Below are 27,885 nucleotides of genomic sequence, written 5' to 3' on the forward strand. Positions count from 1 at the left end.
ACGACTTTCTCTAAGACTTTCGATAAAGAGAACAATATGCTAATTGGTCTATAGTTTGAGGTCTCGTCTATTTTTCCTATTTTGTGGAGAGGAAGGACCTTAGTAATCTTCCATTCCTTTGGGGCGAAACCAGTTATCAATGAAATGTTTATTAGTTTTGCCAACGGGCCGGCAACTTCATATTTTATCTCTTTTAAAACAGTGTTTGACATTCCATCTAAGCCCGAGCTATTTTAACGTGCCATGTTCACAATGAGTTTAAGGACCTCGCCAGAAGAAATTACTTTGAAATAGTATTTCCGTCCATTGGAAGGGGCTTCAATGTGGTCTAAATAATCAATATCGTCCAAGTCATCCGTTAGTTCATCATTTAAACATTGTCCTATAGTAGAGAAAGATGTGGCTCTTTCTTTTTCCCCGTAAATTTTCAAATTTCCCGATGTTAATTTTGTAATAGATTTGCCTTTGTTGCCATAACCTAGAATGTGGTTAGCACCTCTCCATATTCGATGAGAATTGCCGGAGTTGACGTCAAAATACGCGTAATTTTGCCAATAGCTCGCTTTGGCTATTCTAATCAACTTGTAATATACTTTTGCATACGTTGACTACCTTTGTCGGTTTTCATCCGATGGGTTTTTAATGAACTTTGTGTAGAGCCTTTGTTTACGTTTACGTGACCATAATAGTCCAAGGGTCATCCATTCATTGAGTTTATCTTATATATATATATATATCTTTTAAGATATTTCAAATATACTCTGTCAATTATGACAAATTATAATGTGAAGGTCTGGCAAAAGTTTGTGGTAATTCTTCAAGTTTGCCATCCTTCAGAAGTAATAAGGTGCAAGAGCTGTTCAACAAAAACATCCACACCAGACACTTATCCCTTGGTTCAAAAAGACTGGATTCAACTATGGAAGTTGTATGAACGTACATAATAAAGGTTCCTAGATATCTTGACACTCGCTTGGTTTTCGTCTTTAATGGCTGAAAGCTTGTGCAACTGCAAAAGGCAAATGAATCTGGGTTCATATAATCACCGTAAATAACTTGTTGGGAAGAAAACGAAATAATCAAACATTGAAGAATTAGAAGTTAAGTGCATTGGCCAATTTACAGCATTTCTAGATATTATATATATTACGTACCCTTTTGTACAACAATATAAAAACCCGGTGATGATATTGATTTTAGTGGAATAATATGTGATGACCTGAATACCAAAATTATGCTTTTTGACCAACTGAAGTGAACACCTACATCACCCTTCTGTTATTTGTCAGACACGCACTGTTATTCCCTATGTATGTCTGAAGAACTCCTTGGTCCTCATAGACAGACAAAATTAGCGCAAAAAATTGCAAATTTCAACCTACTACAAGTTGCTACCGAGAGTTTCTCATAAATGAAATAATGAAGATGCTCATTATCAAGTTAACTAGTTTTACTAGTTTGTCATATCCGAGGGCTTGATCTGTTTATAGTACAATGTATAGGCCCCCATCTTGTTCAGTAAGCTCTTTTATGTCAGCTCTCCAATTCATTGGAAATGAGTTGGATCAGGCCGTTTGCTCGGAGGTTTTCTTTGTAGGGGACTTTTATTTTCCCGGCTAGCGTTATAGAGTGGGAGGCTAGTCCCGATGGGTATATTCCCATTTCGAAATCGACATCTCAGTCGTTCAAAAAGCTAGAAGAATTTGCGATCTTGCGCAATTTCTCCCAGCATGTTGGCGTAGCCACCAGAGCAAATAACGTTCTGGACTTGGACATACTGTATCAGATCAAGGTCATTGGAAAAGACCATGTGACGCCTAGTAATCTGTCAGATCATCATGTTCTCGACATAGGGTCGACCATTACTCAAAAACCGGCCAAAAAGGTCGGTCTGGCTAAGTTCTAGTTCAAAGATGACATTGGCCATTGATTATAGAAGGAATAGAAGAACTGGACCAGGTTTCAATTCTGAAATAGGAACCTTCCAAAGATGCAGCCATTGATAAATTAGTTTCAGTTTTTAAGGAAGTTTGCTCTAGTTTAGCAATCTCTGAATGTGTACCGAAAGGTGGTACACGGACAAAAATTCCAAAATGTAGGAAGACTTTGTTCAAAAAGAGTTGTAAACTGGCAAAAAGGCTGAAGAGCAAGTGTTTTCATGATATTTGGGGTAAATGGTCATGAGATGAATGCTTAATTTCGGATAAATTGACTAACCATTACTTTCATGAAACTTGAAAGTTTAATTTTCTTAACAAAACTGTTCTGCAATACACTTGCTACCCTCTGACATTATTGTTTATCAGTTAATGAACTTATTTATCTTTTTCACGAAATATTAAGGATGCGCAAAATGCTGATCAGTTTAGGAACCATCATAGAAAAGGCAAGGTCTGGTCCCTAGGGATAACAGGTTCAAATCCTAATGCTGGAAGATATCATGATATCATTTTCCTTTTCATTTAGGTGTTGCTTGATAGGGAAGGCAATAACAGCCCTTGCACCCCCCAGAAGGTGCTGGTGCCTATGTTCTGGAAAGTTTATTTGCAAATTTCGGTCGATTTTTCATACCAATTTGCTGTCAATAAAGGTCATATTTGTCTGCAAATTTTGGCCGGCCGTAATAATGACAACGTCTACATGTTGCAGAAAGTTACAAATATAGGATGCTTTTTCTTTCGGGCATATTTTCTGGCATCTTCCGATTTTCTTCTGGCACGTTGTAAGAGCTATTCTGGCATTTTCAGTGCCAAGGGACCTGGCAGCACTGTCTTAGATGAAAGTAATCGTTTAAAGATCATTATTATTGTTAACACTTTCACCTTGGTGGCATACTCTCAGATGTGTTATATGGTGAGGGCTGAATGATTGCTATTGGATTAAAGTATATTGAGTATCAAAATCGGATTTGGATCGGTTTGGGCAAAATTGTAATCAGATTCATATTCGGATTGCTCGAAATATTTCGGATTCAGATCCGGGAGATCCGAGAAAATTTTCAGTTTTGGATTCTGATGGGCTTGACTGACTTTTTCGTATTCTGGGAAGAGTGAAAGAAAGTGTTCGGATGGGATGCAAATTATGAAAATGTGATTAGACCCTGGCAAACCTGATACAGAAATTTATTTGAAGTGCTATGGGGGCAAACAAATGGTGCCTTCACAAGGTACAACCTGGCAATATTTTTTGAAGAATAATCACGTACTTGGGGGGAGATCAGAATTTTCAACTGAATACTAAGCACCTTTGATTCTATTTTTCCAGGGAATATATTTTTTTTTAAATTCATTTGCAATGCTAAGTGACGAATCCTAATCTGCACATTCAGTCTGCAGGATCTGCAACCTTTCGACTTTGATGCGAGTAGCTCACCCTTCGGACCCAAGACGGTCTAGACACGAAAGCCATCGATTCAGGGTGTGTACGTAACAGAACCATCAATCTCCTAACATTTTTTAACATGTATGCCTTAATCAATATAGGTTTTGGTACTTTGATACTGTGGCAAGCGGGATTCTTTACCAAGTAAAGTTGTAATTCGAAAGAAACCAAGCATTTTCGGTACTAAATATACGTTAGGTATACAATTCCTGAAATCTAGATATGAGAGGACCCGTATCTTGCCTCATGGTCAAAGAGTTGCATCATATCAAATTTGCGAGAGCTAAATAACAAGGAAGTGATGCTTTCACGCTGAACATTTTTGTGAAACTCCATGTAGTTGTCAAATCTTTCGGACAGGGCAGTTTTTTATTTTCGTGGTTATTATGCCTTTGGCCTTTGTTTGACAAAAATATGATGCATTCATATAAAATGCGTAGACTCGTAGAATAGTAATAAGATAAATAATACATCAACTCAAGAATAATGTTTCTGAGATAAGGCTCCTTTGTACATTCTCGGCGTCTTTTTGGAATCACAGCTAAACAGTTTGGACACTTTTGTGTACATCATGCCCGAATATCATCTTCTTCGTCTTCGTCTTCATTGGTGTGCACTTGCGTTGAGATCATAACAACATCGTTCTAATCTAAGTGACCAATTGCGGCGCTTCTGCTCGCCCGATGAATATGATCTGCCATGAACGGTCAGTGTGGTTGCTTCGATAAACCAACGTCTCGAACAATAGCAATAACAGCAAAACATCGACGGTGAATTAGTTTTGCGACCTTAAGGCCAGAAGACTGATGATATCCTCGCGGTCCATGTCTTGGAGGTCACTCATTCCGACATTCAACGCCTTGGCCATTCCGGCTATATCCAGCCCAAAGGATTGAAATAGCGTGAGTAAATCAATTTCTTGACCTGGAATAGAAAAAGGATTTGTTCAATCAAGGTATCATTGAAATACATGCTGAGGAGTTGGTTGTATAACTCACCTGAGTCTGAACTTAGCAAAACAGGACATGTGGGATTGCAATGGGGAAAGCTGCATGTTTCCACGAGCCGAAGGGCGCAAAATGACTGATCCTCCTCAGAATTGGAGGGTGAAGGTGTATGACTGTCGGGCGAAGGTGTTGATCTAACACTCCTAACTTTTAAATGATGCTGCTGTGCTTCAAGAAGAGCGTCTCTCTCTTCGTCATAACTCCTTGAAGATCTTGGGGTTGTGCTCTCCGACGATCTCTTGGCATTCCGTTGCAGTTGACGCGTTTTCCTTCTGGCTAGTCTTTCCTGTCGGCGTTGACGTTTTAACCTTCTGCGTTCGGCCTTCCTGGCCTTTTTTTGTTCTCGCCGTCTCATTCGGCGTTCTCGACGTTTGCTCCTCTCCTCTTTGGTGAGTTTCTTCTTCTCTTTGCCTTGTTTCTCTTTCCGGTTGCTTCTCCTGTCCAAGCTTCGAATCAGATAGCCGTTGGAGATTTGATAATGACATTTTTCGGGATGTTTCCGACATTTCCTGCGCTCGCGTCGAGTCATCCGGGATCTGGATCTTTCCCCACCACCGTTCGTGCGATTGTCGTAGATTTTGGGGTTCGTGTGACGCACTCGATGATTGTTATTCCTCAGGCTGTTCCGGGAGTTTTCACGCGAATAAGGTAAAGATCGAACAAGATTGCCCGCTAACTTGTATGGTAAATGAGTAGCATCAGCCATCATGGCCGAAGATCCTCGACTGGAATAAACAAATGCGGAATATCCCTTTGAAGTCACGCAGTGATGACAGTGTAAGTTCATATATCATGATCGGCCTCGTTGGCACGAGTTGATGCCACAGATTAAGCTCGACAGGAGTATACATAAACTGCGGTCTCTTACAAACAAGGTGTCGAAAATGCTTGTTCTGAGACTTACCTTAACATTTGTGTTGCTTGGTACATGTAGTTATTGCCTCTCTCGTGTTGAGCTTGAAAGTAATCCTCTTTGACTTGGGCATAGGCTTTTAAGACTTGAACGCCCTCCTCAGCTTGGGCAAACATTGGCTTGTCCTTGGGCAGGGACTCTGACCAACACTTAATGGCGTTGGGCAAGGTAACGGAATTCACCGTGATATTCTTCCATTCTCCCTTGGTGAGGATTTCATGGGCGATGCAGGCTGGAGAAAATACGGCATTGACGGTTCCCAAGGAGGAGCGCAGATTTTCACCCATCTGATGAATATACTTCCATTGATCCTGAGAAGCCGGTATGTCGACATTGTTGGCATGTAGTTGGAACTTATCAAACTGCCATTGGAAGATAAACAGGGGTGCTGCAAGAAGGAAATTAATGATATCACGTTAGCACGTGGAGTAGGGAGCGGGACAGAAGGCCATTAATTGACTAGCCCTTGCTTGTATCTATCGAGGCAGGGCTCAAGTGGATCTTAGATACGTATACCACTAACTGACTTACTTTGAATGAATGGATAAACCATGTAGCCAAGGAAGCATTTATACTCTTCGCCTTTGAACGCTTTTGAGCAATCTCGTTGCACATTGGCATTCCACATTTTGACGCCCTTTTGGAGATCACGAATCACGGAGCACTTGCCAGACGAGGCTTGACAATCGGTGGAGAAAGGATCGTTGTCCAAAAACCACCCCGAGTCCACTATCCCACGAACTCGAATGCCAGCTGGCGCCAGAGTTTGCGACACTGAATCGATGTTCAAGAGAACCCCCGTGCCTCCAGCACTACTTCCCATCAAGAATAGTTCTTCACCGTGAAGAAGTTGGTGATAATCAGACAATTCACGAATCACCTCCTTGACAATTAAATGCCCCATGAAAGCGGGACTCCTCTTGGACCCTGTCTTGGTTCCGGACCAGGAGTCAGAGCTGCAGTATGGCACGTAAACATGATTGGCGTTAGCGAAATGAGGGTTGTCTTCGGGGTCGGAAGAGAGGATTCCGCCGACAGATTTAATTGCCCGCCAATGGCTGGAGGAGACAAGATGAGGCTCGCGAGACGCTCGCTGCATACAGCTCTCTCGGTCGAAACAAATCCAACCACCTGGAAGAAGGAATTACTCTGACAATAGTAAAAGAGCCCCTGACGAGCGAATGACACTAATCAAGATTAACGAGCGGTTCACAAAAGCAATAGAATCTTTCCTGGAAATGCAACAACTCCCCAAAGAGACATTTTGTACATACTGCAGTACAGTGCTCCTACGCACTAGTGTAAAGCAGACCAACTCTTTCTTACCTTCCAAAAACACAATCCACCTCTTGCTTTGGTAGTTTCTTCGGAGGTAATACCCTGAGGGACTGCCATCATTACACGTGACATTGGTGTTGGTTAACCAGTTCCTCTTAAGTCGGTTCTGGACCTTTTCCCCTCTTTGATAGAGAGCTTCTGCCAATTTTCGGAACGTGTCCGGGGTAAGGCCTTGGTGATCTGATTCTGAGCTCAAGTTCCCGTCTTGGCTTTCAGGAGACTGCTGGGCAAGGATTGTGCACCCGGTGCAAACAACAAGCAACACTACGACTAGGAAGAATTTCATCTTTGGTAGGATCATCCTGTAAGAAAATCGTATATTGACTCTCAAAACACCTGAGATCAACATTGATGATTTCTCAATCATGGCTGCACTGAAGTGCCGAGAATTTTTAGTGGCATACAACTTACACAGTACGGCTTTGTTGGTCTAAAAGTTTTGTAACGTTGGTGGATTAGGATCGATCACTGATTTCACATGGCAAAGTATTGAACTCAATCTAGGTAATCACATTGCAATCAAGGTTGAGTGCTCGTCTCGAATTATATCAAATGACTGAAGTAGGGATAGGGTTCGTTTATGGGCGACAATTTGCCCATGGGGTAGACGATAGGAGAAGCCAGCCGCCAAAGTTCCGCGGCCAAGTTAGAGACGGCGTATCGGAAAGCGACGGACGGACGGACAAACGGACGTACAGACGGACGAACTCCTCGACGATATTAACAACAACCACAACGCTCCCCAAATCGTGTCTCTCTACTGGTCTCTCTCCTTTTCCACTTCTTCCATTATTACCTTTCTTGACTGGCTGGCTGGCTGACTGAGTGACAGCCGCCCAAACTGGGAAGCGCGGGGTTGGGACTTTTTCCAAAACTGGGTCCTCAAATTTAGTGCTGATAATCATCATCATGGCTAGCGTCAGTAGCCTGCTGCCGTTCGTTGCCACTGGGGCTGCTGGGGCTGCTGCATTTGCTGTGGCTTCCTTTATTGTCGTCGTCGGTCGTCGTCGTCGTCGGTCGTCTAAGTCTCGGGGAAAAGAGACCGCGGATTTAGTAATCGCCGCGGTTTAGGGTCGAAAGAAAGCCGACAGTCCGGAATAATCATAAGAAATTAACCTGGCAATGGCTAAGATCATATCAAGGATAGCGTATAAAGAACTGTCTAGCTCTTTCTAAGGCTTCTTCTTCTGCGTTCCAGCGGGTCCACGGGATTCTCTGCTTTTTCTTTCACATCTACATCATCATCGTCATCAACATCAACAACAACAACAACAACAACCTTCCCTTCGGACCTATTTTCTTTGCTATCTCTTCAACCGCTCGTTTCGGCTTGCTTTGGCTTTCGCTCGCACTTGGTAATATACCTACTCTCGAGCACTGTTTGAAGGGATTAAGCGTCGATTAGCGAGTCTGCGGTGTCCTGGAACGAGATTCCACAAGACATGGTCTAACAACCACCACCCACTCCCTAATCCGCATTGGGGCTTAAATGGTATCAAAGTTTTCTCGTTGGAAGACGGAGCAAACCCAAGATAAACTGCCCTTTTTCAAATGTCTCTCCAAACAATGGCAAAAGCCAAAAGAAACCCCAATTCCGATGTATCCCCTTGAGTGGTCGCTGTCACCCAATCTAAGTTATGGTCAGTAGCCATCGGTATATGGCTCCGATGGTTTGGTATTGTTCACAAAAAAAAAGAGTTGGGTTCCCTCCCTGGGTTAGTTTAGTGTACTTTCCAGCTACTCTTTGTGGCTCTTCTCTTGGATTCCTAGCACTGAAATCTCTTTGTGCAAATAATCTTTCAAGGGATCTGAATATCAATGGATCATTGACCATACCACAAAGAATGATCAATTAGTTTTGGGTGCACCTTCTATTCATTTGAAAGCTACGTCAGAGCACTGATGAAAAAATGAATTAAATATGACCTGACGAAGTTGGTAGCTATCCGGTACCAACTAGACACCAAGCAATCAGGCAGAATTAGGTCTTTGTAGTTCGTTTCTAATTTCATGATGAACGAACCATTATCCCACCTTGGCCGTTTTTAATTTTTATAACTTTTTATTTTTTTGTTTTTCATCGTGTCTTGTTTCGATCAAGTTCTAGAGCTACGTACTTATTCTAAAGACAAGGATAATTGCTCCAAGATGCCAGGTGTGATTGTGGAGGAGTCAAAGAGTTGAAGAATTCTTGGGGTAAAATGTTATATTCATTCAGAGAACGCGATCCATTCAATTCGTGATTTTAGACGAAGCTCAACTTTGATCTTTTTTTCCTTGGGATAATCTTATTTTAGCTACCCACTGAAATAGTTATAAGGTACATACATCAGGATTTTCGAGCAATGAGAATAATTTTGATCAAGTAGCTTACTAATTTTCAATATTTAGTCAGGGCAGTTTTTATTTTCGGAGTCCACCAGTGGACTCTAAGTGCCGTTCCTCATTAAACCGTTCATTTTAATAAACTTTTCTACTCCTTTTATTTGTTAGTGTACTAAGGGATGCAAACGTTTCTCTCCGAAAAGGTTCGAAATAATATTGAGATAAACATGCTTGGAAATCTGTGATATATGAGCGAGCACGTACGTAGAGTAGTACATCATAGTATGCTAAAAATGCCGGTGACAGTTTGGTTTGTGACTTGGTCGGAACCAAAACTGTGATTGCCACATGATAATCCTCATGGCTTCGTCTAGGAAATTTTCTCTCTTGCCAACCTTATTCGTGCAATCAAGAGCTTTCTCCATTTGGCGGCCTTCGGGGTCGTCTTGAGATCGCTATTGAATCAAGATGTGGAAATGCTTCCACAGTCTGCCGCAGCCAACGGGGATGATTGCTTGGGTGGAAAAGGTTGACGATAATTTTTCCTAAAATATGTCAGTATCAAAACGATCACAAGAATCGTGGCGATCCGGCTATCTACCACGCTTGACATATGAATGATCTTGTTTGATCTTAATTAGAGATATTTCTTTTGAAACTGAACCCTATTAAACGATGGGGCGGTAAGGTCACCCTTCAGGTGGTAACATCCTTGATATCTTGATATCCTGTGCTGCGAGTAACGACATCGCCGATTGTTTTCAAGTTTGCCACTAGTATTTGACCTATTAAAATTGAAGTCCTGATCAAATATTAGGAAAGTAATTTGCATCCGTAAATGGGTCAAAGTAAACAAAATTCGGAATTCTTTATTATTATCGGTCAAGAGATAAACCTGCAAATTGTTTTTGTAAAAGCAACAGCTGGATGCATCGCCAAGAAATACAACACATATCAGTCATGTTGTTTCTGAATATATTTAAGATTACATATCATTTTGGACGGAAGACTTAAAAGTAGGGTTTATACCGTTGCCAAGAAATGCATCACGTTACAGTTTCCGTCAATTTTTAGAAAAAAATCAATGCCCTACCGGCATACTGTAACCGTTACTTTTGCAGGAAAAAAAAGATGACCTAAAACTGCAAAAAAACGTTTTTCGATTTTCATAACGGTTAGTAAATATAATGTGAAACAAATGACAAGAGTACAAGCATGCAAGGGATCGAGGATTAGGGGTTGTTTGCAAGGCTTGAACCGTTACCGAAAAAAGAATAACGAGTTACCGTTAGTTATTTTTTAGAAAAGGTAACGCATTACCGTTACCGATACTCTTTAGAAAAAGCAACCCGTTACCGTTACCCGTAACTTTTGCAGAAAAAGAGGACCTAAAACTGCGAAGAAAACGGTTACGCGATTTTTTAACTTTTAGTAAATGTGACGTGAATCAAACGACTCCGGCGATTATTTATTTGATCCAATCAGTGGCAAGTAAGTCATTGCATTTGAGAGGGTATTTAAAAAACAATTCTCTCGCTAAGTAGAGAAGAAAGTAACGGTAACAGGGAGGCTAAAATACTGTTACTGCTACTTTTTCAGAAAGTAACCCGCTAGCGTACTGTAGCGTTACTCAAAAAGTAACGCGTTGTAACGCAAGCCCTGGTTGTTTGGCTTTCATCTTTTTTCATTTTTACTAAGTATTTTGACAAGTACCTTTACATCTTTCTTTTCATGGTTTGAAAACAAGGTAACATAAGGCAGGTATTCCTTTGGATTGACGAGAGGAAAATCAGGGTTACATTTTGAGGCTAACTTGCGGTTTCCGTCATGCAGCTATTAACAACATATGTCACAGAAAATGTAAATTGATAACCTTAGTTGCCTTAGTTTACGTTAAGCCTTAGTTTTAAGGCTTAAATAAACCTTAGTTTATTTGATCCCATCAATAGCAAATAAGTCATTGCATTTGAGACGGAACTTTAAAGAGATCGAGGAGGAAATCTTTTTACTGTTACTCTTGCAGAAAAGTAACGCGTTACTGGTAGCGTTTTTAATTAAGTAACGCTTTGGCAGTTACGCCGTTATTCAAGTCCTGCTTCAAAGCAAAAAAAAATTATACAAATGAATTTGAAAGTACATACAAGGGTCCATTATGAATCATTTCCAAGTTTTAATTACATTCATTTATTGTCAATTTTGTTGCAAGATAGATAATTGGGCTTAAGTGATGAAATGAAGCTGTCATTACGCATGTTGAAATGAAATAACAGGCAAGTCAAAATTATTGTCCTCTTCATTAAGCGGAGGAAGCGCCCTCTGTGTGTCTAGGTGCGGACAAACGTAGGGCCCTGTATATCTATATACAGGGGATTAGGACAAACACATGCAGAAACGAGAGAATACGCTCTAGGATGCCAGACTTCTGGGAAATGTTTTAAATTCTCTATGGGTAAAATTTCAATAAATTATGGCATGTAGATACTAATTTTACAGGAGATTGCATACTGTATGGTTGATAACCCGCCAACACGTTTACAGTAATCAATTCCAACAACTAGTACAAGGTTTCACAACTTTTTGGTGACGAACTTTTAAAACATCACTTTTTCTACATTTACCATTAGGTTTTTAGATTAATCTAATGGAAAAAGATGATGATGAAGGGCGTTGGTATGCGGCAAGTATACAAAATATAGCTCTCTGTTTATCCCTATTTAGACCCTTATAATATTTGAGATGTCTCTCGGAAGGGTTAGTTGTATTAGTTGGTTAGGTGTATTTATGATGTTAGAATGGATCAGCAATAACTTGTTCAGCGAAGCATATCTTGTTAAGGTCAGGCAACTTAGAGCATATTCAGTAAAAACAGAGGAAATAGATTCGTTCTGTAGGCTTGCTGGGGTACCGTATTGGTAGAGCAACCGCTTTCCAATTTGCGAATCCTGGTTCGATCCCAGGGAAGCCGAGTTTGAGCTTCTTTGCCCTATTTAATTACAGTACAAGTTGCTGCTTTAACAGTTTAAATTGGCCAACCTGCGGTCATTCCCGAGGGTGAGATAATTAATGTTGGCTGTGATGACGAAGCGGGAATATTCCCTCCATTGGGACACCCATCATTCAGATGGCAGGCCGAGCGAGAGAGCTGCCATCTGACTTCGTAACAAACAAAACAACCCCTCTTGAGTGAAAAAGTCCTAGTGGCTAAATTATGACCGTTTCAAGTGTCAGAAGACTCAGAAACGATGTCCTACTTTTTGTTTCTGAATTCAAATGACCGTAGTTTACCTTGAGCGGTGGTACCAGGGAGGAGATCGGTGGTTCTTTGCAAATTGGGCGTTATTGCTCGACATGGAATATCCCCAATAACGCTCGATATAGGATACACTTGGCAATCATCCGTATCCATGAACATTCGTAACAGCCCCACAATGACAAGAAAACATCAAAAATGGCTGAAACTTCTCAAGCATTAGCATCACGATGAATAAAACTCATCTCTTTTCAATGTCTTTTAGTGTGCTCGTACCCAAAAAGCACTATTTTGGGAACAAATTGCTAAAGGTTCAAAAATGTCCTGTTTTCACAATTTTCACTTTGATTCTAGGCCTAATGTCAATGATACTTGACATCATCATCTATTGAACAACACGAATTTGTAGTTTGAGTTTATAAACGATTTTTCATTTCGCCCATTTAAGCTGTTAAAGCAGCAACTCATGCTGCAATATAGTACTACAGATAAGCTTGGACTTGACTAGCCTGGGATCAAATCAGAATTCGCAAACTGGAAAGCTGCTCTACCAATACGGTGCCCCAGCAAGCCAACAGAATAAACCTATTTCGTCTGTTTCTGGCCCTCCAAACAAGAACATATTTTGACATCATGAACATTGATTACCATATTGCAAATGTCTTGAGACGGAATTGCGACATATTGATTTTCTTAAAAAGAGTACAAAACCAAGAAAAACGGTAAGATTGATCAAAATTGGATGAGAATTCAGCACCACATAGTTTCCCAGAGAAGTCGGGGAGAAGAATCAAACGGGGGACTCCACTCACGAAAGGAAACTGCCCTCACCACAACGCCAAATATCTTCTCTTGATGGAATTGGAGGTCAAATAAACACTTGATGACAACAGACAAGGTGTCGCCGTAGAGCATTATTTAAAGTCGGACAAATACTGTGGTGTTCAAATATCTGCTCAAATTCAAAATGTGCAAAAAATTTCTTTGACAATGTAGCAAAATCATTTTAGGTTGTATCAACGTTTAGGCTCTTTGAACTCCGTTAAAAAGAATATGTTTTGCGTTTCAAGATCAACTTTTACCAGAGTCTGGTATTATATTATGGGTCCGAGTCGAATGTGTGGAGAAGATTTTGGTAAGTTGAGCCATGAAGAAATAGAAGACGTGCGCATACTCGACGAGCTTGTGGCGGCATTTTCCTTTGATGTTCAAGCAAATGATTGGGCGGCTTGTCCATCTATTACAGGGCATTCTCTACACGTGGTTACCGACAATTTCCACTCAGACGAAGACGACGATGAGGACGACGACAACGACGACAACGACGACGACAGGGGACGAGTGAGTAACTCAAGCAGTCCATCCACTACCCTCTTCTCTCCTTGTTTGAAGCCCAAGAAAAATAAGAGTGTTCGCCTCAGATCAAAACTACTCAATCCTCGAGATTATAATAGATGCGAGGAGAGTTATAGAGAAAACCAAACCAACCAACTAGCACAACCAAGCTACCAACTTCTCATCGCCAATGTGTCCATCTATCTACCTATAAACCTACCTGCCAATCTATCAACTGTGACTGGTGTGGCTCCCTGCCAACTTATCCATCCATTCTGAACTCGGTGTTAGGAATCAGGGGTCAATTATGAGCTCGCATCTTTTACTCCCGCTATATCATTATATACGTATGTGAATAATTTCAGCTCATCGTCTAAGTTATGTTTCCAACGGTCTTCTGATCCCTTACACTTATCCAGATCATTCTTGTTGTCATCAATCTGATCCGATTGTCTGTGCTCCTCAGTCCATGATTTTTTTCCAAGTCAATACATCCGTTTATTCATTAGGACTAGAGGGCATATTAAGACTAAGCTCTGAGCTGTGGTGGATAAATAAAGAGACATCTTGACCTTGAAGAATCAACAGGACAGCTGAAATGGTCTACAAGTAAATCTGACAAAGATACGACGATTTCAAGACTTGCTAAAGCTGTTCCTTTGCATATCTTTCACTTTTGCCCTCAAATATTCATGCGTTCAGCTAGAAGTATCTTTTAAGTCAGACTTGGACATGTATTTGATCAAAATTCTTGATCAACCCTATATTCAAGGACGAGTTAGATCCGTCTGTATGAAATAGAAGGTAAGGAAACTATATATTTTTTTCATCTTGAACTGGAAATTCCAATCTCAATAGCGGTAAAGAAGTTCACAAACAAAAGGAAAACAAATATGTAATCTAGACCCTTTCCTATAGTGCTAATGTGATTCAGCATTGCTTTCTAACCATTTTCTCTTGTTTGGCATGGGATCACGTCCAATTGATTACCTACATCAGCTATAGGCCGTCTAAAATGGTATGCAGTAAAGGCAATTACTCTGATTTCCCTGGTCCTGTTTCGGAAGATGCCCAATGAGTGTCGGCTACCAATTTGTCGGTGAAGCGGATCAAGACGTCAAAGGAAAGATTAGCCCCTCCAGAGACATCGTTGAAACAGTTTTATGAATTAAGATCGATTATAAGTGCAATTCTCAATTGCGTTGAAGACTGGACTCGGGCGGCCTCTTAAGACTAACAATCGCCAACCCCAAGAGCGACGAGTAGCCGATGATTTATTGGGCCAACACGAGCCCAAATCTACGAGGTTGCAAATCTTAAGAGGCCCTAGTGGCTCTTGGCTCACCTTCCTTCTCGATGAGCTCGTGACTTCCATAAAAATGAATTCGAGGTCAAATTGTTCTTGCCGACGAATAGTGTATTGAAGAGTGCTGAAACGTATCTGAACTTCACTGGGCATCGATCAAGTTAACAGCGAGCCCAGATCGATCCTTTTAATGCTCCTTCAATTGAAAGCAATCACCTCCCTGGGCATAGGATAGGGACACGGGCCCCTCTGTTTTTACTCTTATTGCAATTTTGTATATTATGATTTGATAAACCGTTCGCGTTTGACGCAAAATGAGCCCCTTCTGTAATGAGGTGTAGAGAGCTACTAATTATCCATTGCGGTGTCCTTTGTCCAGCCTACAAGAAGAAGGATCAAATGAACACCTGGGCGTTTCTCTCGTCACAACTATCAATTGAGCAGTTGAGCGGGGGGGGGGGGGGGGGGCAGTGAAGAGAGTTGGAAACCTCGAATTGGGGAGCACCCTCTTCACTGATTGCCTGTGTTCCTACGTTTCTTGTTTCTACCCTTGTGGGGTTAGCTTCTCCTAAGGGTTGTTGGATTTAGCTAAGTCCTTTTACCTTCAATAGGATGACTTGGTGAAGCATGGATGGGATAGTTGTTCGATTTAAATCAAGGGCAATTGTTTGTTTAGGTCTTTTTCTATTTTCAATTGAGTCCATTCTGAATCAGTTGTTTGTACAATATGTACATGTAGCAAAAGGGATGAATCTAGTGACTGGTCCTTGCCTGTCGTCGTCCCTCTGGTAAGTCAGTAACACAATAAACTGCAAGTTCAATGAAGAAAGGAGTGACAGGGTAATCTTGGTGAATACAAATGGCCGAATGGCCGAATGGCCGAAAGTGAAATAAAGATGATGGTCGATCTTGCTCCCGCCAGTAAGTCCACAGGTGTTGTTTCCTTGTGGCACATAGCATTACAACAGCTCAGGGGTTCAAACAGAGAACAATTATGAATTGTGAGGCTCACCAATAAAAATTAAATAGGAGAAAATAATAGAGCTCCTGTCTTAGGCTAAAATGAGCATGTTCCTTCTCAAAACTAACCTGCTGCAGCGATCGCTTTCTCATAAATCAATTCCTTTCTCGTCTAACCAATGTTACATATGTACCTATGTATGTATATGCATATATTTTGGCCTTTACGCTTTTAAACAGTCGTAGAATGTGCTTTTTGGTAATGGTGTGATGCGTGTGTGGTTCATGTGATAGTAGTGCGTTTTTACTGGTGTGTTTGGAATGACTCGGTATTTCCATCTTTTAAAATTTTTTCTTCGTACTTTCTCTCTCTCTCTCTCTCTTCTACTTTATCGTCGTTGTTTCAGTTCGAAAAGCAAGCACATCAAAGCTAAGCGAACATCCGATAAAAGCGATTTCGCGGCAAAGATTAAAGCGGTTCTGTGGCTTCCATGCTAAACATTCAAGGGGAACGCAATGCTTTAGCCAAATATTGGTTTACTCAGATGTCCATTCTTAAATTGAGAAGAAGATCGAAACCAGTTGGCTATCGAATATCAGTCCTCCCTAGCTTTCGAGTAATCACTTACATGGATTGAGCATCAGATTCGATGTCGCTTTTTCCGGTCTGAGTTGCAAAAAATGGAAATCCAGTCCCAAATGTCACAAATGGGAGCGCGAATGTTTGTCTTGCGGCTGGAGATTGGTGTATCGAAGTTCCTGTGAAGTCACTGGAATGATTGGTGCTGAGCTCCATTGATCTCCATGATCCAGCAATGAGTTGGGCATCAAGCTCGTTATTGACAATCACTCAACACCTCGAGTAGATAAGTACATACGCATAATGCTCACTAAATCAATCTCAATGTGGTGCATGTATTCGAACGGAAGACTTGTTCAATCTGCGAGGTCTCTCCAACTGAATGAGTCGCAGCAAAGGAGTGATGTGAGCCAAAGGCGCTCCACTGATTTCAAGACCTCTTCGGGCCAAAGCTCAGTAATAGGAAAAGCATGCACGACGCTCTTCTCTCATTTTCAGTGCCTACAGTACGTACGTACGTACATACGGTACTACTCGTACATGAGGGCGATGATGCGCTCGGGAAATTGCTCGCAGCTCGCCCCTCCTTCATCGGGGATCCATTCCCTTCAAAAGCAGGACAAAAGCAGGCGTTTGCTTTTTTCTTGTTTTTAACAAATCAGGCAAAAATGGATGTCATCAATTGGAAGAAACGTCTGACTTATTGTCCTCCTTTTGATGATCCTAAGGTGCACGGTAAGGAGAGCTCTTCGAGGCCAGTGTGACTTCATTCCTTGAATCCTCAGAAGTGGTCGGTAGTTTTCCTTTGTTGCCCCAATATTTTCTGTTTGAAGCCAAGATGAAGCGATATTGGCAATCAACTGGAGGAGCCCATTTTGTCGAAGAAGAGGAGCAAGCAAGCAAGCAGCCATGTCGTTAACGTTTGCAATGGTGGAGAAGAGGAACACTACTATCACCACCATCACCACCACAACAATAGACCCACGCAGACCATCTGATCCAAAAGATTAAGTCCCCCTCCCTCCAAGCTCCCTCCCCAAATTCCCTGTTCCCCATTTGGTCACTCAGATCTATCTGTTTCTAGCCTGGATAATCTCAGAGTTGGCACCTCAAAGAGGCGAGAGAACCGACGAAAACGTTCCAATTAGACATCTCCATGAGAAGACAATGCTCGGCCTAAGTCGGGCCAAGTTAGACCCTTTCATCTGACCCGTCGTTAAGCACACTCAAATAGAGCCAACCAGCAAAAAATACAATATATCTTGAGCATTACAAGTTTTGTCATCGACTTCGCACAATGGTAACGATACACTTTTTGTTCCACCTCGAGTTTTATCAGATTCTAGGAGCAAAATCAAGTGCCATGACGTTGCAATGCACATCATGGCAAGCAGGGTCCTAATGGGAAGAAAAGTTCGACTAACAGCAAGAAGAAGAAGATCAACATCAACAACAATTTCGTCGTCTGCTTTATTCGGACTTTTGGATTAAGTACTAGTAGCTAGTTGCTACTAGATATTGATGTTTTCCCTTATAAATACTAAATCTATCGACGTCAAGACTGATTTTTCCTAGAGTGACCCTCGCAGCTACTTACTACCACCTCTTCTTTTACATCCAATCTTCCCATCCACGTTGGTGCTTCAGAGCTCCACATCAGACAAATCGAGCGCCTAAAACTACCACCACCGAGGAGTCCCCCTACTCCAGTCTTAATGCTGGTTACTGATGTTCTCATCGTTTTGAGCAGAACCGAGTAGTTCCTCTCCCTCTCTCTTTCTCTTTCTTTCTTTCGTTCTCTCTCTCCTGTGATTCTTTTCGTTCGCTTTTGCCTTGGTCGAATTCACTTCAAAGTGGCCGCTTGTTTACATAATGGCAGGACTTCAAAGAAGCCGACTCACACCCAACTTTGTCGGTATCTTTGATCTTGACGACGAACATGCCGACATCATGGCTGTTGGGTTCATTCCTTCAACCCACCATGGCCTGCCTAGCTGACAAAGAGACTGGACCAGGTTGGGCTAGTGCTTGATGGCTGTTGGGCAGGGCGATCAGCACGTTGGCTGGCGTCCTCGAAGATTCCATCATCATCATCACCACCACCATCATCATCATGACGATAATGAGGAACACGGCGGTGATCATGGCAATGGACCATCTCTATGGAGTTGGGACTATCCCAAAATTTATGTATAAATACTAAGCAAAGCTCACGAGAAAGGATCGTAAAGCAACCAGGATGATGTTATTGCTTGCTCCAAACTGACGATTTTGCCATAAATAATGATGATCAAAAGATGATGATGCATTATGAAGAGACGAAGTATGTGTTTATTTTAACTAGCTTGAAAAGATGTTAACTCATGTATACGTGATTTAAGACCAGATCTAGAGGTCTTAGATATCTCTTGCAAGTAATCGCTTGGCCCATTGAGCGCTGATTTCCTCAATTTTGTCCTTTAGTATGCTCTCCCAATCCTGCCTTCTGTCCATACGGGTGAATCTCGTTGGCTTTTGAAAAAGCTCATCAATTTTTTTGGATTCTATTTTCTTGAGGCCGGCTTGTTCCAAGGCTTCGGGAAACTTCAAAGGCGAGGCCGTCGAAAGGATGACCTGAAGCGGTTTCACCTTTCCGCTGCAAGCAAAACATGAGACATTAAGTCGTTGCACAACCTTTAACTAATCCAGTCATGTCCCAATACCTTTTTCTGGTGTCACACGCGTATTTATATCCAACTGCCGTGTGAGGGCAAATGGTGTAGCCTTTGGTCCTGAAACACTCGCCCATGGCCATCAAAATATCCGGATTGGTCACAGAAATACTCTCTATGTAGAAGATCAAGTAAAAGCAAATTCAATAGCATTTGTTGAACACTCTACTCATGTTGTCAATATCTCGTATAGGCGAGGACTCTCTTCATTATCTCAACTTGCCTGCCAGTGCCAGTAATGCAAATTTGGCGCTCTACTGTAAACTGTAGTTTTATTGAAGCTTGGTTTCCCCATGCTCATGGTACCTTGAAAGAAGGGTCAGCCTCTCAAAAACGTGTTGAAGCCTCAAATTTGCATCACTGGCACTGGTACCAAATAACAAACGAACTTGCCAGAGCTTGCTTGCCTTGAAGTCCCCGTCAATACTTATGTATTCATTATCACAATGGTTAAAAAGTCTGTCGAAGAAAAGCCTCAAGCACAGCATGGCGTTTTTTTTAGTTCGCAAAACCATTAGGGACAGCTTTGATTTTGTTGATTGATGTGATTTAAGCTCAGACTAGAAATGTTAAATAACCAATCATTTTCGAAAACCTATTTTGTGGAAAATGGAAATCAGGATCACACTTAGCAAGCGCTTAAATTTATATTAGCATGCGATTTATATACACAGTTAATTTGGAATTAATGATCCTGTTTTCGTCCGCTTTAGCTCTAATATATATTTTATATTAACTCACCAATTGATTTAGCTTTATAATATCACAAACATAAATATTTTTTCTTTGTCATGCTTCTTAATAGAATAGCTCAAAATGCCAGTTAAGCCAAGTGAACAATCAATGAAGATTTCAGGAAAATATATGAGGTCTCAAACATGCCCTTTTCAAATATAACTTATCTGGGTATTTGAGTTCAGATATTTTGAATACTGTTATAGAATTTAAATTACATTTCTCTTGATTCTATTTCTCACTCCCTTGGTGCCACTTGTGGGAATCGAATTTTTAGGTACATAAACTAGCTTTATTTCAAACCTAGACAATGAATACTAAAGAGTGGATTCAATAGAAAGAGCACTAAGTCAGGAGTCGAAAAATTCATTTGACAATACGCGAATACACATAAAGCTTGCTAAGTGAACGCGTTCATGAACAACTGACGTTATTCCATAGAGAAAAATTAAGGACAACATAACATGCCCAGCCAAGCCGCACTGTGCATGCATTGAATTGGGAATTTATTCCATTTTACACGCTTGTCTAAGCAAATAGCATTGTGGTATTGAGCCAAGTTGATAGTGCGTTTACCGAATTACACCAAATATGTTCATTTTTGTAACACAGCTCACTCAAGATAACTCGATTGTTGAAAATTCAATGCGCGGACGGTGTGAGTTAAATGTGATGTTTGTTTCAATTCTCCCTCCCAAAAATGCCCAAAATCAGGGCGCCGGACCACATTTTTCCTTGAATTTCCTTCACTTGACATACCCTATTGCTAAAAATGAATTTGACTTTTTAAATGAAATTTGGCACCCTGTTAAACATACAACCAAAAACCCAGTTTCAAAATATGTCTTTGAACTCAAATGTCCCGCTCGAAAAGATCAACCAAAATTACAATGCAACCAATGCAGGATAATGGAAGAGCAAATCCTGTAGCCAAGCTACCAGTGTGTTGATGACACAACCATGTACTACCATGACCCTTGGAGTTACAAGTAAGGTTTTCCAAGCAATAGGGGACCGATGCAATGCAAGCGAAAGTCTAAAGTCTAAGACCAAGTATGGCCTAGATTGGCCAGCCAAAACCGGGAGAATAAAAAAAAATCCGTCGACAAAGTATTTCGAAAAAAAATCAGTTCAACCAAAAGTTGGTCTTTAAATGATACAGCAAGGACGGCTCTACTCTGTCTGAAGAACTTCTTGGATATAGTCATCTCCTGTCTCACGAAACTATTTGCAAGAGTCTTAGGAATCAGGCACATGCCAACCTTTCATATCAAGAGTTTAACCTCGCCTATCCCGTATTCAAAAGATGAAGCACTAAGGAAAGGTTTTGAAGAGTTTCTATGATTTCATTGTTTTCTTACAGCTTAGGGACAAAAGCAGTTTAATGGCGCCGTAATCATGTTTACAGATTTAACGAAATTAAGATATTTGAAGCACATACATTTATCAGGTAGTTGATCGATTTTTTTATGAAATGTACAACTAGGCGCCCATGTTTTGATTCAAACCTAACATTCATGATTCAGGCAGTGTTATTGCTAAAAAGCAAAAAAATGGGCAACGGTCCAAACTAGTCCGAACCGTCTCAGAGTGCCCAAATGACCCATTACACTCTTGTTGCCCCTGGCGGTAAGAAGACAACGAAATCATCGAAATATTTGAAAATCATTCCACATTGAATTCAACCACGACTACTCCTACTCCTGTGGTTTATATCCCCCCTCATTTTGTGCCAGTTTTGGTGATCTTTTTACGGGGTAAAACAAATTTTCAAAACTAGGGTTGACAGGAAAGTTAGGGAATAAAGGCCTCAGTAGATCGCAACATGAAGGAAAAAGTCAGATTCGAGCAACCAGGCAACCCTGGTTTGACAAAAGAAAAATTAGGATCACATTTTAAGTGTTTCTATAGGGTTTTCGATAGGCCGCTGGCTTACGCCATTAAAACTATGAATTAATAACCCGTTGCTGCAACTTCTCTTGATCATCTTTTTGATCCCATCAGGGGTTGTAACTCCAAGGGTCGCTTGATGGTGTCATTGGTTACAGATTTTTATGGTCCTTTTTCTCCATTCTTGACATTGATTGCATTTGCAAATTTGGTTGACTTTGAGGGTGTACGGGTACGGGAACGGGAACGGAAACAAATCTTTGAACGATCACTCTGGAACTTTTTTGAACACTCTGTTGTGACGAATATTAAAACTATTTTTTTTCGACTTTTTATTATAAAAAGGTCAACTCCGAGTTCCAACCTTACCCAACTTGCTATATATATCTAAACGTTGTCTTGTTTCAAAGTCTGGAACTACACTTTCTTGCGAAGGTAAATGAATATTCATTAGTTTAAACGAACCTGGGATCACTTTTTGTAACTCAGATAGGATTTCGTCCTGAATTTGAGTTTGGTACTCGTTCTCAAAGGCGTCCATTATATGGCGAATTGTTTGGGTATTTCTGTTTGCAGCAAGGTAGAACAGTCTCTCCAGATTGTAAGGACATTGAATGTCGATGGCGCAAGCCCAAGATTGCTTGACCTCTTCAGATATGGAGAAGTCTCCAGATGTCAATGTCCTGGCAACAATGTCGTTTTCATTCGTAACTGGAATGAGTTGCAAGGGAATGCCCATTTGGCTTGCAATATAGCCTCCTGGGAAGAATAATGGTAAGTCCTTTGATAGTCAACGTGTCTCGATTAGCGAATGGAGAAACAGCAAATACATTAATTTGAGGATCAATTTCTTACCAGTGATATTTCCACATGCTCCAGTTGGAACAATGAATTGCATTGGCTGGTCACACGGGTCCTTCCGTAGTTGAAAATAACAATATAGGTAGTGCACAGTTTGTAAGAGAATCCGAGCCACGTTGATCGAATTGATGGAACAGAGATGATGTTTCTTCACATAGGCAGAGTTTTGAAACACACTCTTGATGGGTACATCCAAGTCATCCGAGCTGCCATCTCCTTCGGGACACGATCAATAAAAGAGATGATAAATTACATACTTCGAGAGCATGTCCTTCTAATGGTCCAGAACAACTAATAATACATAATGTAGGTAAAAATTTAAAAGCAGTTGTTCAACGAAAAGTGCCAAGGAATCCAGATATTTTCTTGAGAAACTAGTCTTGGAAACGTGTGTAATGTGAAATTGCGTAAAAATTTTGAAGCCTTGTGTAATGCGGAATCAAAGAGGGTGGTTATTTTTAGACAGCCTGATTGGACTGGACTTACCATTAGTGTTCATTGGAGTACACAATACAGGAATCAGTACGTGTTAATATTAACATCCTTTCATTTCAACGTTTGGAGAAAATTAAAAGAACTACTGATGAGGACCAAAGTGATAATCACGCGAGGTTTCAACTAGAGCTGCTAATTTACATTCTCAATGCCATATGGCATCACTGGTGGAATCAGGTGGAATTGGTGGATTGTCTGAAACCCGTTAATTAGCCTCAAAAAGTAACCCTGATTTTTCCTTCGTCCTACCAGGGTTGCTTTTAAATCAGACTTAACATTTTACGTTGCTATGTAATCTGTCATTGCCTCACATTCCATGTTTTTCGGCAACTTTGATTTTGAAAATTTATTTGATCCCACCACTAAAAAGAACCCATTCTGACAAATTAAGTAGGAACAATCCAACAATATGAAGCACGTTTCTTAATGAATGAAAAGTTGCAATTGGGTGACAGAAAAAAATCTTATTTATTGGGATATTGAAGCAAGAAAGGAATGTGATGTCACGATCAAATTTTGGTATGTCACTTGTACTTTTGAGGCTCAATAAGATAGGAGTTCCAATTCATTGAAGGAATGGTCCATGTGTAGCATTTCAATTTAATACACTGTCGAAATTATGCTCATTAACATGCTTAAAAAAATACGTGTAAGCTGATAAAAGCGATTTTTGGACTTAATTTGCCTACGTTAGAATTTTCTAATTTTACAAAAGAATTTGTGAAACTTTAGAAGAGTTTTTTTAAATATTGCGCATAGTGTCTTATTTTGTTAAGCACCTCTACTGTTTTGAGTTGCTACTTAAAGGAGTCAATAGTAAACCAATAGGGCGCTGTATTTAGAGATTACGATAGTGAGTTCAGCGGTTGAATTTTGAACTTTCAATTCGGTTCCAAAACAATGCGTTCATATGGGTCCCAGATCCAAACCAAACACATTTGAATAAAAAGCTGTGATTCTACGAGTTATATATGGCTTTAGTTACCCTTCAGGCACCCTTAAAGGTACTTTGAACGTTTTAAACACCACTTTAGGAGCTCCTTTTTATGTTTTCTACCGAAAAATGCATAATTTGAAACTGTTGTTGCTGTGATTGCAATATATAATGATTGACGAGTAACTTAAGCCTTAGAAATACCCCACAAGGCACAAAAATTTACAAAGATGTGTTTGGTTTGGATCTGGGACCCATGTAAACTCATTGTTTTGGAACAGAATTGAAGGTTCAAAATTCAACCGCAATGAGCCGCTGAACTCACTGTCGTACTCTTTAAATACAGGGTACTGACTAAACCAGGGTTACGATACCTGCAAACACATGTACGTTATCTTTGATAACGGTGGTCATTTGCAGCTCTTGGATAGGCGTGCACCGCCCTTTTGGTAGTAATACGATGATATCGACCCAACTGAGATTTTGAACGGATTCAATAGCGGCGCTTCCAGTGTCTCCGGACGTGGCTGAAAAGTGAAATAGTAACTGGATACACTCCATTCAAATAAGATATTGTATTATCATTGGATGAAAGCATCACTCAAGAAAAATGCGAACGAAAACCAATGACATTATGTTAATTGAAAGATACGTATGAGATATTTCATGTGCGGTCCAGTCCAGTTCTCGCTGAAAGCAGGACGATGTCAACTCATTATTACTAGGGCCGGCCAAAACTTGCATCTTGCATTTTGTGCACATTTTGCAAGAAAATTGCAGATCCGAGATTATTTTGCAGATTTATTGCATCTACAACTTTTGCAATTTGAACAGCAAAATTTGACATATTTCTGCAGTTCACTATGCAATTTGAGCAAAAAAATACCAATATTTGTGAAACTTCATGGTAATTTTCAAGAATTCTGGTCGATTTTGGGGAGGAATGTGAAATTTTACTACCTGAGTTTTTAGAAATAATTTTGAAAAAAGGAACACGTAGGTATTGCAGACATATTACCAACCACCTGCTTATGTATTCCATCCATCTTATAAGCTCTTTTATCATTGCAGTTTTTTAAGATACTCTACCTATTTGAAATGTTGGAACTTAATTTTGTTTGAGTAATGAACTCCTATAAAGATTAGGCACATCTTGACATGCTTTTGTGATTAATGGTCATGAGGTGGATGGTTGGTTTTGGAAGAATTGACCTAATATTACTTTCAAGACACTTGAGAAATTAATTTTCTTAACAAAGCTGTTCTACAATACATTTGCTACGCTCTGACATTATTGGTTTTCTGTTAATGAACTGAGATTTATCTTTTTCACGAACTATTAAGGATGTGCAAAATACTGATCAGTCTAGGACACAGCATGGACATGGCAAAAAACTGCTTCCTAGGGATGGCAGGTTCAAATCCCAGTGCTGGAAGATATTATATAATTTTCCTTTTATCTATGTATTGCAAGTGCAGTAGTAACGAAATTACAAGTAACAAAATTACAGTAATTTGTTCCTTTTTCATAAAAGGAACTGTGATTCCAATATATTTTAAAAAGGTGCTATAGTAACGAATTAAATTTTCAAAGTATTACTCGTTACTCATTCCTTTTTTCACGCTCCAGAGTGACATTTCATTTTTCGTTTCTGTCTTGCAACTGAGGAAACTTTGAGCAATCCTAGCAGACATTTCCATTTTTTTATATTCATTTATCCTACAGAAAGACACTCAGCGCTGAAAATGGGTGGATGAAAATAGATGGACAAAACTGTTTCAAAGTTATTCTCCAAAATGAGCAAAATTTCGAGAAAATTACTTTTCGAAATAATTCCATTGAAATTCTTAGGCAAGTTAGAAATCAGTCTACTAGTCTAGATAGTTGTTCAATTGGGCAAATATGGCATTATAATGTTATTAACTTGAATTGAAATGTACTAACTCGTTTAACAACAAACTGACGTTTGGTCTGTTTAACCTAGAGATTTAGAAATTTGTTTTTAAATCAAATTTCATTCAACTTGCAAAGAAAGATCAGCAAAAGAAGCTAGTGTAGCCAAGCAGTCTGAGAGTCTGTGTTGTGGCTTCAATCCCCGGTCTTTTTTATTTTTAGCTTGCGTCCTACCTTTCGGAACACATTCAGGGATTGCTAGAGTGGAGCAAACTTTCCCAAAAACTAAAATCATCAAAATAATTTTGAGCCAAATTTCCAATTTTCATGTTTTTTTCAGCCATTTTTGCAACGTTCTTCACATTTTCGATTTTGTGACTTTTAACCGTTTGGACGTTGTCTGTTGCCTTCTTATTTTTTCGCCTTTTTGGGGATTTTTTTTCTTCCATGCAGCATAATCAGATAAGGGATTAAACCACCCCTTTTTCTGTTTGGACCTATACATGGAAACTTTTTTTCGTTGTAAACTTTTCTTCACTTTTACTAACTTTTTCGAATTTTTACTAATTTGAAAAAAATATTGGGGCTTACTTTTTTGCGGTCTTCCTCTAAGACCTCTGGAATGGGATTCCCAGCAATACAAACCATCTTCCGGCACCCGGAGTCTAACCTATAACACATGGGGAGAAGATTCCTCCCTAGTTTTCCCTACCTCCCAGACTGCTCAGTTGGATTGCTTAAACCTTTACAAGTCTTAAGCGTACATCATTACTAACACATAGGCATACACCCCCATGCAGAAAAATGAAATCATCGGGGAATATTCTATCGCAACGAAGATGGTTAAAGCAAGCCTTGGTTAGCTCTTAATTCAAAACCCTTGGCCGAAGCCAAGTATCTGTAATACAAATGAATGAATCCTGCCTCGCAATAGCTGGATCCGGTGGAATCTTTACCTTCGTGTTGTCTTTTTTGGATATCAGATACGACCTTCAGTTGTTTCAAAAATAAAAATTGTAGCTTTTTCCAAGCATCTCTATACAATTGAGCCCTTTCCAGGTCTCAAGAGGGTAACAAATGGTGTATCATAAAAACTTAAGACAATTTCGAAATTGACCCAAGATCAGCGAAATCGAGACATGTTGGCAAAATGTTACGCTCTCATCCTTTGTGTTGCAACAACCTTGAGCTCAATGGAAGGTGGGAAGCTTCTGCTTGTTCCAGTGTCAATGCAATATTGTCTTAGCTATGGTGTTCCTTGTTTACCTACTACCACTATGAGGTTTTCTCTGCGCTTTTCGAGAAAGAAGTCACAGAGCCTTCCCACGACACTTAGCGCCAAGTCCTTGAAGGTAAGCGTTGTTCCATGAAATAGTTCGGCCACTGTGAGTTGTTCTGTTAAATATTTCAATTGGACCACATCCGGAGTTTCAAAGGTTGCGTGAGCTTGTCGCACAAGCCTTGCGAGTTCTGGCTCAGGTATTTCTTCGGAATCGATGAAACGGGACAGAACTTGAATCACCAAGTCGGTGTAACTTAATTGAGAAAAATAAGTCAAGTCGGGACCTGTCAAAACGGGAATCTCCTCCGGTAAATACAAGCCACCGTCCTTGGCATATCCTGTTGATCGAAAGTAATACTATTGTAGATGACTATGTATTATTGTTGGCGATTGAGTCTATACCTGAGAATAGGACATCCTCAAATGTAAGGCCAGTTTCCCCTCCCCGAGTACTGCAATACTTCATGATAATGTCGGATATCACCCAAGTGAGACGGATGTCAAACTGATGGCTTCTACGTCCTTTTCATTTGAATCACTTCGTCTGAATCCAGTTTTTTAAATGCGATTGTGCAGATCAGCTGTAAATATGTTCTGCTCTCCCTAGAGAGCGCTGTCTTTCATCTTGAAAAAAGAGGAAGTCGAGTGTGGACCAAACAAGGACAAGATACAATGTCCAGCATTGAAA

The 27,885-nt window shown here is 40.3% G+C and overlaps 2 protein-coding genes across 3 annotated transcripts; both read right to left on the minus strand.

Annotated features, from left to right (window-relative positions):
- Window positions 1–3,731: 3,731 nt before the first annotated feature.
- LOC131881454 (palmitoleoyl-protein carboxylesterase notum1a-like) lies at window positions 3,732–17,272 on the minus strand. Of its 2 annotated transcripts, none has more exons than XM_059228311.1 (6): window positions 16,445–17,272; window positions 6,628–6,941; window positions 5,833–6,432; window positions 5,293–5,689; window positions 4,380–5,113; window positions 3,732–4,305 (listed from the first exon to the last, which is right to left on the minus strand). In XM_059228311.1, the coding sequence occupies exons 1-6, from the start codon at window positions 16,609–16,611 to the stop codon at window positions 4,157–4,159; spliced, it is 2,361 nt and encodes a 786-aa protein (XP_059084294.1). In that variant the 5' UTR covers window positions 16,612–17,272; the 3' UTR covers window positions 3,732–4,156. The 2 variants fall into 2 exon arrangements, with proteins under 2 accessions (XP_059084294.1, XP_059084295.1); XM_059228312.1 differs by lacking the exon at window positions 16,445–17,272 and adding an exon at window positions 7,051–7,469.
- A 1,427-nt stretch (window positions 17,273–18,699) lies between these two features.
- LOC131881456 (threonine synthase-like 2) lies at window positions 18,700–27,780 on the minus strand. Its single transcript, XM_059228316.1, has 7 exons — window positions 27,600–27,780; window positions 27,182–27,535; window positions 24,396–24,548; window positions 22,587–22,808; window positions 22,197–22,490; window positions 19,098–19,221; window positions 18,700–19,030 (listed from the first exon to the last, which is right to left on the minus strand). Exons 1-7 carry the CDS (start codon window positions 27,661–27,663, stop codon window positions 18,793–18,795), a joined length of 1,449 nt encoding a protein of 482 aa, XP_059084299.1. The 5' UTR covers window positions 27,664–27,780; the 3' UTR covers window positions 18,700–18,792.
- Window positions 27,781–27,885: the final 105 nt, after the last annotated feature.

This window comes from Tigriopus californicus, chromosome 5, assembly GCF_007210705.1.
Source record: "Tigriopus californicus strain San Diego chromosome 5, Tcal_SD_v2.1, whole genome shotgun sequence".
NCBI classification, from domain to species: domain Eukaryota; kingdom Metazoa; phylum Arthropoda; class Copepoda; order Harpacticoida; family Harpacticidae; genus Tigriopus; species Tigriopus californicus.

What these genes read in the sequence shown, in the direction of transcription:
- LOC131881454 (XM_059228311.1), bottom strand. Translation starts at nt 16,611, where the DNA reads ATGGAGCTCAGCACCAATCATTCCAGTGACTTCACAGGAACTTCGATA. An exon ending in GTGGATTGTGTTTTTGGAAG is followed by an intron (nt 6,433 to 6,627) that starts GTAAGAAAGAGT and finishes TCCTTCTTCCAG; the next exon opens with GTGGTTGGATTTGTTTCGAC. An exon ending in CAAGCAACACAAATGTTAAG is followed by an intron (nt 5,114 to 5,292) that starts GTAAGTCTCAGA and finishes TGTTTATTCCAG; the next exon opens with TCGAGGATCTTCGGCCATGA.
- LOC131881456 (XM_059228316.1), bottom strand. Translation starts at nt 27,663, where the DNA reads ATGAAGTATTGCAGTACTCGGGGAGGGGAAACTGGCCTTACATTTGAG. An exon ending in AAACCTCATAGTGGTAGTAG is followed by an intron (nt 24,549 to 27,181) that starts GTAAACAAGGAA and finishes TTCACTTTTCAG; the next exon opens with CCACGTCCGGAGACACTGGA. An exon ending in TAACGTACATGTGTTTGCAG is followed by an intron (nt 22,809 to 24,395) that starts GTATCGTAACCC and finishes CGTGTCCCGAAG; the next exon opens with GAGATGGCAGCTCGGATGAC.